Source organism: Drosophila ficusphila, unplaced genomic scaffold (genome assembly GCF_018152265.1).
Source record: "Drosophila ficusphila isolate 14025-0441.05 unplaced genomic scaffold, ASM1815226v1 contig_791, whole genome shotgun sequence".
Taxonomy (NCBI): Eukaryota; Metazoa; Arthropoda; class Insecta; order Diptera; family Drosophilidae; genus Drosophila; species Drosophila ficusphila.
The window spans coordinates 14,346,038-14,359,749 of record NW_025064737.1 but is presented as its reverse complement, the minus strand read 5'-3'; the positions used below and the strand labels follow the sequence as shown (position 1 = coordinate 14,359,749).

The 13,712-nt window shown below is 43.9% G+C and overlaps 3 protein-coding genes across 6 annotated transcripts; 1 reads left to right on the top strand and 2 right to left on the bottom strand.

The window, feature by feature from the left end:
- Positions 1-605: 605 nt before the first annotated feature.
- On the top strand, positions 606-1,735 carry LOC108087366. Of its 2 annotated transcripts, XM_017184706.2 has the most exons (4): positions 606-788; positions 845-1,141; positions 1,303-1,478; positions 1,555-1,735. In XM_017184706.2, exons 1-4 carry the CDS (start codon positions 714-716, stop codon positions 1,607-1,609), a joined length of 603 nt encoding a protein of 200 aa, XP_017040195.2. In that variant the 5' UTR covers positions 606-713; the 3' UTR covers positions 1,610-1,735. The 2 variants fall into 2 exon arrangements, with proteins under 2 accessions (XP_017040195.2, XP_017040197.1); XM_017184708.2 differs by lacking the exon at positions 1,555-1,735 and having other exon boundaries at positions 845-1,145; positions 1,303-1,417.
- LOC108087365 (V-type proton ATPase 116 kDa subunit a1) lies at positions 1,732-4,618 on the bottom strand. The gene is made up of 4 exons (XM_017184705.1): positions 4,394-4,618; positions 2,421-4,292; positions 2,124-2,367; positions 1,732-2,067 (listed from the first exon to the last, which is right to left on the bottom strand). The coding sequence occupies exons 1-4, from the start codon at positions 4,544-4,546 to the stop codon at positions 1,802-1,804; spliced, it is 2,535 nt and encodes an 844-aa protein (XP_017040194.1). The 5' UTR covers positions 4,547-4,618; the 3' UTR covers positions 1,732-1,801.
- Positions 4,619-5,381: 763 nt separating this feature from the next.
- On the bottom strand, positions 5,382-13,669 carry LOC108087170 (V-type proton ATPase 116 kDa subunit a1). 3 transcript variants are annotated; one of them, XM_017184412.2, is made up of 6 exons: positions 13,483-13,669; positions 8,330-8,467; positions 6,642-8,269; positions 6,323-6,581; positions 6,030-6,264; positions 5,382-5,972 (listed from the first exon to the last, which is right to left on the bottom strand). In XM_017184412.2, the coding sequence occupies exons 2-6, from the start codon at positions 8,444-8,446 to the stop codon at positions 5,707-5,709; spliced, it is 2,505 nt and encodes an 834-aa protein (XP_017039901.1). In that variant the 5' UTR covers positions 8,447-8,467; positions 13,483-13,669; the 3' UTR covers positions 5,382-5,706. The 3 variants fall into 3 exon arrangements, with proteins under 3 accessions (XP_017039901.1, XP_017039900.1, XP_017039902.1); XM_017184411.2 differs by lacking the exon at positions 13,483-13,669 and adding an exon at positions 11,306-11,439; XM_017184413.1 differs by lacking the exon at positions 13,483-13,669 and adding an exon at positions 11,406-11,423.
- Positions 13,670-13,712: the final 43 nt, after the last annotated feature.

The following is a 13,712-nucleotide window of genomic DNA, read 5'->3' as shown; positions in this document are numbered from 1 at the left end:
ACTTTTTTGGACATAGGCGATTAAGTTATTTGTATGTTGTTCAAGGCAATCTAAGGTCTTCTTCTTACTCAATGATCACGTCCGAGCTGTCAAGGGATTGAAGATTTTGTTTTGCCCTTCTAAAATAAAACAAGAAAGACCGCTACATTCGAGTTCCACAATTATTAGACACCCGTTACTCAGAACTGAAAAACAAAAATTCGAACTAAACATTTAAACGGTGTAACTGAAAACGGTTCGATTAAAAAATCAATTATTTGGTTGAAAACATGGTTATGGGCCGTAATGGCGCTTGCTTAGTCTCTCTCCGGGTCGAGTCCCCTTAATGCCCGCAGTCAGACAACATCAACATCGATAACTGTAGACGATTTAATTACAATCAATCTTTTAAAACAAATAAATGAAAACAATAAAAATGTGCTTCTAAAAATATTTTGGAATTGTATATAAGTTAAATAAAACAATCTATTTGTTATGTCTATCTACACTAAACGAATAGTGTTATTTAAAAACTATTTTGAATAACTTAATCGATAAGTACCAAAGAAAGAATTGTTGACTGCAATCGAAAATAGAATTTTAATTTTGCAACACTAGTCCCGCCTTTTATTGACGGTAACGTTACCGTCAAAGCTTTAACAAATTAAAGGAACTAATAAAAAAAACCTAAACAAATTTAATATATACATTGAGGGTCGAAAACTACAGCAATAATGACTTACAGCAACGACGAAGAAAAGAGGGAAGAAGAAATTACCGGTTATGTTGAGAGAAGCCTGGCTAAATTGGCAAGTCCTGGTACCCTTTTGTAATCCCGTTTAAAGTAATTGTGATTTAATTACAGCGCTCTGAAAATGCTGCAAGCGCTGCAAGAATCGCTAATATGAAGAGACAAATGGAGATGCTGATGGCTGAGAAGTACGAAACCTTGAGCTTCTTAAGCCATTTTAACACAGCTCATAATGTTCTATCCGAAATTCGGGATCTGAGTGCTAAACAGGAATATATCTTGGCTTTGCTCAACCGGCAGATTGGTGAAAAGAACAACTTTTGTCAGGCCTATTCGAACCACTGCAAGGAAATCATAAAGGCCAGGGAGGCTCTAAAATCTGAGAGTCCCTACGACGAGTTTACCGCGATGGTAGGTAATGTTCTATAAAATCATTTAACTACAGATGGCCTCCAGCCAGGCCTAAGGGCTGTTTACTCAAGATAAATATTTATTTATTTGCTTAGAAGAATAGATTGTAGCTTATCCCATGCAAATATATAAGCAAGTTCATTTTATTCATAATATTTTAGTCGTACAACGAATTAAAGAAACGCATTATTGACACACAGAAAGAGAGGCGCGAGATAAGCACCAAGATCTTAACAAAGTCCAATGAGCTGATAACCAAAAAAAAAAAATTATTTATCAAAAAAAAATCTTTGGCAAATGACTTACGTGCTATTAAAAATGTCGAACGGGATGCCATGTAAGTTATTGCCTTAAATTACTCATTGCAAAACATGTACAATCTAAACTTTAAACTTTTTTTTATTTCCTAACAGTGAAATTGTCGATGACTTGGAATGGGAACTATCCCTTCGCCGCAACACCAAGTAATTTTAACTTTAAGACAAATTTTTCTCAATACTTGAAATCGCGAAGAATTGGTTTTGATTTTAAAAAAAGAAAGATACAATTGTTTTCAACAACTGGATTTTTTAATAAATAACACGTTCAAATATATTTTGTATTGCTTCGTTTATTAAACTTTTTTAATTGAGGGACCCACTGAGGTCATTCCATGTGCTTCTAATCGTCTTCGACGACGATCAAGATGTCCCTGAAGCAGAAGGGTGTAAACGGATAGCCGTTTCCAACGTAGAACTTGCTCATGAATTCTACCCAGTGGAGACGCAATGTGTGTAGGAAAGCGGAGAGACCCTCCATCATCACCATAATAGCAATGGTGAAGAACTCCCAAATGGCGAAGATGAAAAACAGCACAATAGCGCCCACATAACCATCCATCTGCAGTCCGATGTCCAGCACCATGGTCCACAGCACCTCGGAAAGCTCTGAAATTAGTGACTTTGTGAGTAGTTTAATCATTGTGGAACCAGAAGAACCTTACGGGCATGAGCCAGGGACAAAGCCCACAGACGCAGATAGGAGGCCGTATGCGATACGGTACTGAGGATATACTCTACTGTGTGGATGGCCTGATGAATCCAGACCTCACTCATATCCTCGTCATCCTCCTCGCTGTGTCCGCCCGACTCGTGAGCTTCAGCCACCTCCGTAATGATGATCTCCTTGCCTGTGGTGACCTCGATCTTCTCTACAATCTCGTCTGGTTCAACCACTGGGCCAGCGGGCTAAGAGATAAATATTTTAAAAACCGTCTACGATTCCAATCACAACCTCTTACCCTGTTGCGTCTCTGGAATTTAATGTACAAAGGCTTGCCCAGCAGGATCCAAGGGATGCAAAGAATAGCCACCACCAAGAAGATCATCTCGAGAGTTTTCTGGATGGGGAACATATTCTCGTCGCAGCCTGGCAGTACGGTCTCCGTCTTAAAAAGCACCATGTCGATGAACATGATCAGCACAGAGGGCGCACATCCGGGGGTATTTGCCTCCACGTCCGTGGTTGGGCTGTACTTCACCCACTTGTAGAACATCATAAAGCACATATAGCCGAACATGAGCATCAGGAAGAGCACCTGGGGCACGAACTGCAAAATGATGTAGGCATACTTTTTGAAGAACACGAAATTCTCCACCGACATGCAAATGCCAAAGACCATGTGCAGCACTCCAAAGATGATCGACAGCTTCATCTTGTAGGTGTTCAGGAAGATGATCTTGTTGGAGGCCGACTGCCAGACGGGATCGATGCCCATGGGGTAAACGCCACGCGTGGCCACCCTGGGACTGAGCTGCAGCGTAGGATTGGTCAGCACAGTTGTTCGATTGTACACATTTACCCAACGGGATCCAAACACATTGATCGACTTGGAGAAGATATCGTTGTAGTGGAAGCCCGTGTACATGGCAAACAGTCCCATCAGCATGATAATATAACGTCCAGCGAAGAAGATGTTCCAGATCTCGCCACCTCGCTTCTTGGATAACTTCTTCTCGTCAAGCACCATCCACAAGCCAAGAAGGAAGAGGATCGTCCCGTGACCCATATCGCCGAACATTACGGCGAACAAGAAGGGGAATGTGATGCAAGTGTACAAAGCCGGATTCACCTCCCGGTAGCCAGCGAATCCATACGCATCAATCAAATTCTGAAAGCCGCGCGTGAACTTGTTCGTGGGGAAATGGGTCGGCGGCTCCTTCTTCGTGTCCAGCACATTGATGAACGAGGGCACAGTGCTGCCCACACTGGCTGAGCCCGCGGCCAGAGCCACCTCCACCAGCTCCAGCTGACGCTTGGGCACCCAGCCCTCGCCAATCAGGCACTTGCTGCCCAAATCCACGTTGAACAGGTTCAGCGTATGGTAGATGCCCTTCATCTTCTTGACCATGGCGTTCCAAGTGGGCAGTTGTTTCATGGCAGCCAGCAGGACGCATGTCCTATGATCACTTGTCTGACTAATGATGGCCTGAAGGTCCTCCAGGCGGGTCTTCACGTTCTTCACCATCTCCTGGCGCTCGGCATGCGAGCTAGGACACGGATACATGTGGGCATGGAAGCCGGTGCACACTTTGCGGATCCTGGCCTGCAGCTGATCGCCCTGGAAAAAGACCACAAACACGCTCTTATGAAGCACATTGCCCGTCTTGGGATCCGTGAGGGCCACATCCACGTCGCAGCGGCGAACGAAGACGTTGCCACGGGAAATACGCCACAACATCCTTTCAAAGGCATACTCCCGCTCCCTGCTGATCACTCCGGCCACAAATCCAAGGTGGCCATTCGATTGCTCCGGATCGCGATGAGTGCCCTTCTTGTTCAAATCGAAGTTGTGCGATTCCTGGTCCGAAAAGAACTGGTCGGTGCGCTCCAGCACCTGGATCATCTCACTCAACTCCAGGTAACTGGTCTGCAGGTTCACATTGTTAGCAGCCAGCTCCATGATCTCCGTTTCCGTCTTCTCCAGATGAGTCTCCAGATCAATTATTTCACGCGGCTGCGGGGCCGGTGGGAAGTCATCTATCAGGTCGAGCACCTGGTGACCCTCCTTGTTCAGCTCGGAGGTCACGTAACGAATGCGGCGCTCCAGTTCATCACATCGCCTTACTTCGCTTATGAATTTCCGCTGCTGGGCGTTTATTTTCTCATTCAGCTGTTAAAAAAATGGAAAATTATTTAGTTTATATAATTGGTAACTTGTAGTTTTGCCAGTTTCTGTTATATTTAAAAAGTTTAATTTTTAGAAATACTTACGTCACGGAACTGAACACATCCCACTTCGCCCAAGGCGGCAATCGTATCGTAAGCTGCCTCCGGTTGCAAGTACATCTGCACCAAGGACATCACCTCGCTGCGGAAAATGCTATTGGTCTCCTGATTGGAGCCGCAGCTCCACCACTTGGGCATGTTGCCTGATCCTGTTGCTCCTTTTTCTATTTACAATATTCCGGATTGGGCTCCGCACTTTTGGAGCGCCGCTGACGAACTGATCGGTCTGGTCACTTGACTTGGACGAGGAAGGTTCTCAGGTAATGCTGACCGACCAGCAACTTTCCCGTCTTATCAACGGTGGCGAGTCGCCTGCCTTGGATAAATATTTGGGGAACTCGGTGCCCAATAGAGCCATCCATCAACCTGATGAAATGTCCGTTCCCTTCATTCCGATATCCCTCCACAACTTCATAGTATTTTCCTTATCAGTTAAAAGTCTGCCTTGGTTGTAGTGTTCAACCAGTTGGAATTAAAAACCAATTGTCAGATAATTACAAATCAATTTCCAGTTTCTCACACACAAGTCACAAATATAGCAACTTATGTAAATAGTAGCCACTTAATTAAAAGTAAACAAAAACTTTTATCTATCCGTTTGCGAAACCATTCTTATAAGACCCCAAAATTATGCTGTACAAACTGCAAACTGCGATACAATAAACAATTCTTTATTAGTTTAAGAACTTTTTTAATTGATGTTTGATTTCGAATTGGCATATCTTAAAATGATTCTGATAAAAATGCTGAGCAAACTGCATACTTAATTTGGATTTGATTGATGTACCCCCTTGCCAAAAATCCGGATAATGGCTTTATCCAAAAATGGCCAATAGCCTGCACTTGAAAGCCCAGTGCCTCATCACACGCACCGGATTACTGCATGGGTTAGAATCGGGTGATCTGGCTGTGATCGGGTGTGGGTGGAAGGGACTCTGTTGGAGCCGCGGCCATTATATAACTCATTTTCGACTTTCTCTTCTTTGCTGTATATTTATTACAATTAGTATTTCTATAAGTAGTCATGTATAACAATGAATATCAAATTATTGCTTTCGAAACGGTGTTTGAGAATACTAGGCACAACTTAAGTGAGGAATACTTTAACAACAGATGGAATACAAAACGGAGGATACAAAAATGTGGGAAGAGCACCACAATACTGACAATATCCGAAAAAAAATAAACAAAACAAAAACATTTAACAAACAATCAAAATAGTTTGGGCTGTGGATAAACAATGCTCGTTGATAATTGTATGCATAGATTTTCCTAGTCTTGAGCACATTCGGCAGGATTTACTCCTCCTCCTCGCCGTCAAGAATGGCCTTGAAGCTGAAGGGCTGGAAGGCGTAACCCATTCCCTCGTAGAACTTGCTCATGAACTCGACCCAGTGAAGACGCAGGGTGTGCAGGAAGGCGGACAGGCCCTCCATGAGAACCAGGATGGCCAGGGTGAACAGACACCAAGCTCCGAAGATGATGAACAGAGCGATGGCACCCGTAACGCCGGACATTTTCAGGCCCATCGACAAAACCATTTGCCACAGCACTTCGGAGAGCTCTGCAAATAATATTGGGTTAATCATTTTATCTTAACATAACTATAAGGAATAGTTACGGGCGTGAGCCAGGGACAAAGCCCAGAGACGAAGGTAGGAGGCTGTGTGCGAGATGGTACTGAGCACATATTCGATGGTGTGGATGGCCTGGTGGATGTAGATCTCGCTCATTGGCTCATCATCGTGACCATGGGCACCTCCGGCATTCTCCTCGTTTCCAGAGAAACCAGTGGGAAGAGGTGTCTCGCCCTCGGCCAGTTCAATGTTGCCGGTCAGCTGACCGTTGTGGTTGGCCTACCAAAGAAAATTTATTATTCCCAAGGTTAGATTAAGCAGCTTTCAGGAGACTTACATGAGCCTTGTTCTTGCGGGTGAACTTAATGTAGAGGGGCTTGCCCAACAGCATCCAGGGAATGCAAACCAGGCCGATGAGCACAAAGGCCTTCTGCAACTGTGGCTGCGACTCGAACATGAACTCGTTGCATCCCTTCGGCGGCGGGGTGTTCTTGAAAAGCATCATGTTGATGAACATGATCAGCACGGATGGAGCACAGCCGGGTGTCTCTGGCTGGAAGCTCGTCTTGGCGTTGTAGGTAACCCACTTGAAGAACCTAAAAGGCAAAACATTACTTAATAAAATAACAAAATAATTATTTCATAGATAGACATACATCATGAACACCATGTAGCCGAAGAGCAGCAGCAGGAAGAGGATCTGGGGCACGAACTCCAGGAAAATGGAGGCGTAGCGCTTGAAGTGTGTGAAGTTAACGACCGACATGCACACACCGAACACCATGTGCAGTACACCAAAGATGATCGAGAGCTTCATCTTAAAGCTGTTGAGGAAGATGATCTTGTTGTCGGCCAGCTGCCACACGGGGTCCATTCCGAAGGGATAGACTCCAATGGCGGAGCTATTAGGCGGCATCTGCAGTGCCGGATTTGTCAGCACTGTGGTCGTGTTGTAGTTGTTGAACCAACGCGAACCAAACAGGTTCATCGACTTGGAGAAGACATCGTTGTAGACCAGACCCGTGTACATGGCAAACAGACCCATGAGCAGGATGATGTACCGACCGCCGAAGAAGATATTCCAGATCTCGCCACCGTTGCGGATGCGTGCCAGCTTACGCTCGCAGAGCACCATCCAAGCGCCGAACAAAACCAGGATAAGACCGTGGCCCAAATCTCCGAACATCACGGCGAACAGGAAGGGGAAGGTAATGCAGGTGTACAGGGCGGGATTGCACTCCCTGTACGAGGCCACTCCGTAGGCATCAATTAAGTTCTGGAAGCCGCGGGTGAACTTGTTGGTCCTGTTGAAGGTCGGCGGCTGTTCGTTGGTATCGATCACGTTCAGGAACGAGGGGATGGTGCTGCCCACGGCAGCAGATCCATCGGACAGTGCCTTCTGGACGACGGGCAAGTCCTTGGTGGGCACCCAGCACTCTCCAATCAAACACTTCTTGGTCACGTCCATGTTGAACAGATTCAGCGTGTGGTAGATGGCCTTCATTTTCTTGACCATAATGGACCACGACGGCAGATTCTTGGACACGGTGGCCAGAACACGGCTGCGGTGATCCTCCGTCTGGCTGAGGACCAGCTTCAGGTCCTCCAGGCGAGTGCGCACATTGCGCACCATCTCCTCGCGCTCGTTGTGCGAACTGGGGCATGGATACAGCGAAGCGTGGAAGCCAGTGCACACCTTCTTGATGCGGTTCTTCAGCTGCTCGCCCTGGAAGAAGGCCACGAAGACGGTCTTGTAGATGGGATGACCGGTGGCCGGATCGTTCAGCGGCTCATCTAGATCGGAGCGCTTGAGGAAGACGTTTCCCCTGGAGATGCGCCACAGCATCCGCTCGAAGGCGAACACACGCTCCCGGTTGATCACACCGGCAACAAAGCCAAGCCTGCCGCGATGCTGGGCGGTGGCCTCATTGTCGCCACCAGCTCGGTTGGAGGAGTCCAGGTTGAGCACCTCCTGGTCGGAGAAGAAGCCCTGCGTGTTCTCCAACACCTTGCGCAATTCGGTGAGCTCCAAGTAGTTGGACTTCATGTTCACCTCGTTCTGGGCGAGTTCGATCATCTCCGACTCGGTCTTCTCAAGGTGAGCCTCCAGATCGATGATCTCACGTGGATTGGGCGCACGAGGAATGTCATCCTGGATGTCGGGAAGAACGATGCCGTCCTTCTTGATCTCCGTCTCGATGTAGCGGATCTTGCGCTCCAACTCATCGCAACGACGCACCTCGGTGACGAACTTCCGCTGGAATGCGTTCACATTCACATTCAACTGCAAAATGATACATCGTCTGGTTAGTTGGGGTGTTTGGTAAAGACAATCCGTACTTACGTCGCGGAACTGCACGCAGCCGGTTTCGCCCAGCTCAGATACGGAGGTGTACGCGGCCTCCGGCTGAATGAACATCTGGCAGAGTGCCATCTCCTCACTACGGAACATGTCCCCCATCTTGGCGACTGCTTACGTTCCCTGTGGGCAAACAGAGGGGTTCGGAGTGGGGTTAGTTACGGCATTCCGCAGACGAGCAATTAAAATAAGGAAAACCAGCACCGCGATTTGTTTTCGCCCTCAGTGAATGTTTTGTCTGGGCCAGAATATCGTATACGATAAACAATAACGTAAATACATTGGGGAAAACTAGTATAAACAATTGCGATTGTAAAGTTTTAATTGCAGTGAAAAGAAAAATATTGATTAGATTAAAAGCCACTATACTGTGATCACTTGGTTTTAACTTTACTCAATTGTTTTAAATATATTTTATATTGTTTTTGGATTTTAACTAAAAACAATCTAATTTTTGGTCAGTGCTTCTTCGCCCGCTATTCAACCCGACATATTTATGTACAAATTTTGTTGGCTTGCTTTGCGAATGATTTTATTTATTTGTCTTTCTTTGTTGTTCTCTGGTGTAGAAAGGCAATCACTCTATTTTCAGCTCCATATGGCGCTCGGACTTGGCCGAAACCCCACCATGTGTTAAACAAGAGAGTCAATATATTAAGATACCCAATAAGTATTAGTTTCTCAATTACAACACCTTGTCACGTTCTACACACAACCATTTAACTGCGAAATCACGTAACTTCAAACGGATCGTTGAGTACTCTTTTCTTCAGTGAATTTGCTGAACAAATTAAAGATTATATAAACCCCCTTTTAAAGGAAATAAATAAGAATGCGAAAACACAAATGGCATCCGGATCACTAAAGCACATCATTTGAGTTTCAATTAAAACCCTGCAGGAAATCTTATTATGATGTATATGATACAATATTCTGAACAACTGTTTCCGAAATGGCATTTTCTAAAGTGGGTTATCTAGAAGGGTAAATGCTTGCAAGTTTATATATTCTCTTCGCAATCTTAACTTATTTGCTTGAGTTATCTCCAGACCCGCTGCAATATTGTTTACGGCCCGAAAAAAGTTCTTATCGCTATGCCGACTGTAAATGCATTTTGTAGAGAGTTTTCCTTAAGCCAATTGAACCACATAAGACCCTCAAAAACATATGCGGGTCCCTACAAAAGAACAAATATAAATTATGGTTAAGCAAATCAACTGATAATTGTAACATTATCAAGAACAACCCAGCCATGTGCAAATAGAGTTGACTTCTCCCAAAATCGGTGGAACCCAGATAATGCAAGTAATTACTGTTTTTCTGATTTAATTGGGTCGCTGACGCGTCTGTGGCTGGGTTAGTGAGTTCTGGAATGACACATACTGGGGTTTTCGGGGTGGGGCAGGTCCTGGGGAAGGGCATTAGTCCGTTGTCCCCGTTGTGGTGTCTGCACTCAAGAGCATTTCGCCATTTCGCAGTGTACACACAGACGATACCAAGGTTTGTTGTGACATCATCGGACCAAACAGTCAACGACACGGCGACGTCAGCCTCGCACATTATCGAACTTTAATGGGACCCCGGTCCCCGGATCCCAGCAAAATTCCCATTTTCATTCCCCGACAGGAGCGAATTAGCTTTTGCTTTTTGCGGTAGATATTAAACGTACGATGTGTTATATGTGGACACATTAATATATACGTATAAATGTGTGCTCTAAAACACTAGAAATACAGTCTATTCATCGTGAAAGACAAAATAGGAACACTGCACCAAAAATATCTTTAACGATCTTAGAAGGACAATAATATTTACGATAATAGCTTGGTCTTTATTTTTCATAGTCTTAAATTAGACATATGTAATTAATTATGTTTAATCATGAATTCCCTGAAGTTTCCGGATCGACAGTTATTTTATAGGCGTTGAATCATTTTGAAATTTCACTAACAAAATAAGATAAGAATTATTTCAAAGTTTAGAATAGCCCAACAGTCGGTGCTTAAAGTGCTTTAAGGTTCATCCACCAATTGAGTTGCATAAGCAGTAGCTAATGTCGGATAGGAGCAGTAGGTTTATAAAATCCCCCAGGGCTTATGGATATCAAGTTCTCAGTGGAATGGGACTGTGACTGTACAACTCGATCCACTTGATGCTCCCTATCGCCTGTTGCTTCCCTTTGTCGTCATATCTTTTGAGCAATTTCAGCATTTTTCCGCATACACTTTTATCAGCTCGACATTTATGTAGGTTGACACTTTTGTTGTTTCTTCTCTGGCTTTTTATAACCAAGAAACGTTGGCTGGTTGTCGACAATTCGCTAAATATAGCAGAGTCGTGAAATTCACAGCTCTAATTGCTCATATTATTAATTATGAATATGGCTCGTTCTCGGATCGTTAAAGTACATTTTAGAATGTTTGCCGGCCAATTGCGTTTCTACTATTTTATTGCATTATTAAGTTGACATTGGCGTGTGCCAATAGCCAATACAGAAGCGTAGAGGAAATCCTTGTCGAGCGGGTACTAATATAACGCGGCTTCTTGTTAAATTAACAATGCCATTTGGTATACGTTACTATAATTAGCGCAATTTAAATACCTAATTGGTTAAAACCATGGGAACGGTCAGGTTTTATTAACGACATGTGGTGTGTCTTAACTTTAGAAGCATTAAATATTGAAATTTAAATTAGTTTCTACTCATGACCTAATAACGACTATGTTCTTAATTGTTGTTTTCATGTATGTATGTATAGTGCTGGATTTAATATCATTATGTTGTTGCTTTTGGTACGAGGAACATACTATCTTTTTGAACATTGTTTACTTAATCGCATTATAAACTCTAGAAAACATTAATTCGGTTGCCAGCAATTCACTTGAAACTCGTAACCTCTCCAACAAGAACACAACAAACTCGATTACTTTCAAAAAACTGGTTTTTTGACTGTAACTTGCCTGCCTAAATGCTGTTTAACGATTCCACGAGCGCACTTTCGTTTTAATAAATTTAACAAAAGTTCGAATTTTTAATTGCTATTGCCCAATATCACAGTACCACAATTCACACGCACAGCTCGAACACGAAAAAAACAATGAGAGCTGAAACGACTGCCAACTGTAAACCAGTAAAACTTCAAAACAACAACCAAGCGCCAAGCGCGGTTGCTATTGCCGTTCGCTCTCTCCTAACGCCTCTCTGCTCTTCGCTTTGCTGGTCACTTTCGTGAGTGGACTCTAGCCTTGCGTGCGGGTGTGTGGGTGTAGGCTACCATGATATACAGGTTAACTTCAATTAAGTAAAATTTATAATAGTTTTATAATTGGGTTTTGTGTACCCAAATCCAGTTATAGTTTGAAAGCTATTCTTGATTGTATTTTCTTGTGTTTACTTTAATAGTTTTGGAATATACATACATACATAATTGACTTGTTCTAACTAATGATGCTCCACTGTATTCATATGCAACTGCTATTGCTGGTGTTGTTTTTGCTCCTGACTGACACACGCGACTTGTGGGTGAGCCTTAATCACATTTAATCGAGTTTCTGGGGGAGGGGGAGGATAGGGCGGATTTTGGGGAGAGTCAACCAGAGAGCGAACAAGCGGTTGACATTGACACCCCCTTTGACGACTTGGGAGCGGGCGCACGCCCATGTATGCGTAGGCTAATATCGCTACGCTTCGAAGTTTCGTTAAATTTTACTCTGTTTTGTTTGTTTCTCTCTTTATCACTCTCCTCTTCTGCTCTCCTATTCGCTGTTCTCCCTCCACTATTTGTTGTTAATTAAAACACGAATATAACTTCTACTTTTTATTGTGCTTTTCGCTCAGTTTTTATGACAATTCCATTTTTCCACTGCGGGTAATTAAGAACTCGCAGGCACAAGCAAACGAACAAATTCAATGTGAGTCCCCAAATGGAGGCGATCGAGAAAAAAAAACAGACCACACTCATCTCTTTATTAACACCAATTGTCAATTCAGTTTATTTTCCTCAACTGTTTTACTGCGAGTAAAGATATTTGTACTAAAACGTTTTCTGATGGCGCCTTCAATGCGTCACAAAAATCATTATACCCATATGGCAAAGGAATTATAAACGAAATTATGGCCGGAAGGTTGTAAGACGGCAGCTTGCTAATAAATTCGGTTGCACTATGTATTTAAAATTTTAAAAGGTTTAGCTATTAGGCCTAGGCCCTAGGAATATATTTAAGCTTTAAAACTTGCAAAAATTTCCATGCAAAAACTAAAGTCATAATAGCATAAGTTTTACAATACAGCGTTTGCAGTGTAATGATCGCTGCCCAATGCCGATAAGCTTATGGAGTTACGCAACTGGAGATCGGCAACTCAAGTGCAGGCTTTATAAAGTTAATTCCCTAGACGAGCACTTGTGCAGCAAATACTATACTTGAGATGTGGAACTGATAGATTTCTAGAAGCGTTCAGATTTTCCATTCATAAACTGGGTCTGCGGCTGTAGCTAATCAGCAGAAATTGATTGATCGATGGGAAGTGCTTCGAGAAATTTATAGCGCGATCCATAAATCATAATCGACTGGAATTTATTGTGTGTTATTTGCAACTACTTGAGCTCAGCTTTTCAGCTTTTTGTTTCAGCTAAAGATTTTTCTAGGCAAAGCTGCAGAACCCCGAGGAAGATCACATGATAGCCCCATATGATTGCATAAAACTCGAAAACTCGCGACTCTGTAAGAGAGCGCGACTCACAGACACTCTGGAGAGTATTCATACTAACACTTATACTGCGAAAGTTGGTGCGTATCTGAGTATCTGAGAGATACTCGCGGGCTTCCGAAAGAGATAGCGCTACGGTAGCCAGGTATCTGCGCTCTGACTTTAGCTGTGACTTATGGCAGGTGTTTGCACAATGGGTCCCATGACAGGTGGGCCACCGCACCCCACTCTTTCTAACTAGTAGCTGTCATTAGCTAGCATCACGTGCCGAAGTGCATCCAAATTAAGTTACATTGCAAATGCTGCCAGCTTTCAAAGCACGTGCTCTCTATTAGTTCCTCTACGGTTTCTGGGGATAATCCTAGAGCACACTGTCTTCTCAACCCGAGATCACCTTGAACCCGTTGGGTTTTTCGAGTTTTTCGCTTACCTTCACAGCTCCGAAAACGCTTTTAATGCCAAAGACACCAGATTCGATTCCCCGCGAGTGCGAGCGATAAATTTAGAACTTGTTTGTTGCCGAGCGAGAGTATCCGTATCCGTAGTGCCTTTATTTGAATCGGAACCTGAATCGAGCGGAGCACACGTCTGCTCACCGTCAGCGATCGCCTGCTTTTAAATTTGGCATTCGCCGCTGCTGCTTGGGAGCCTCGCAAATCA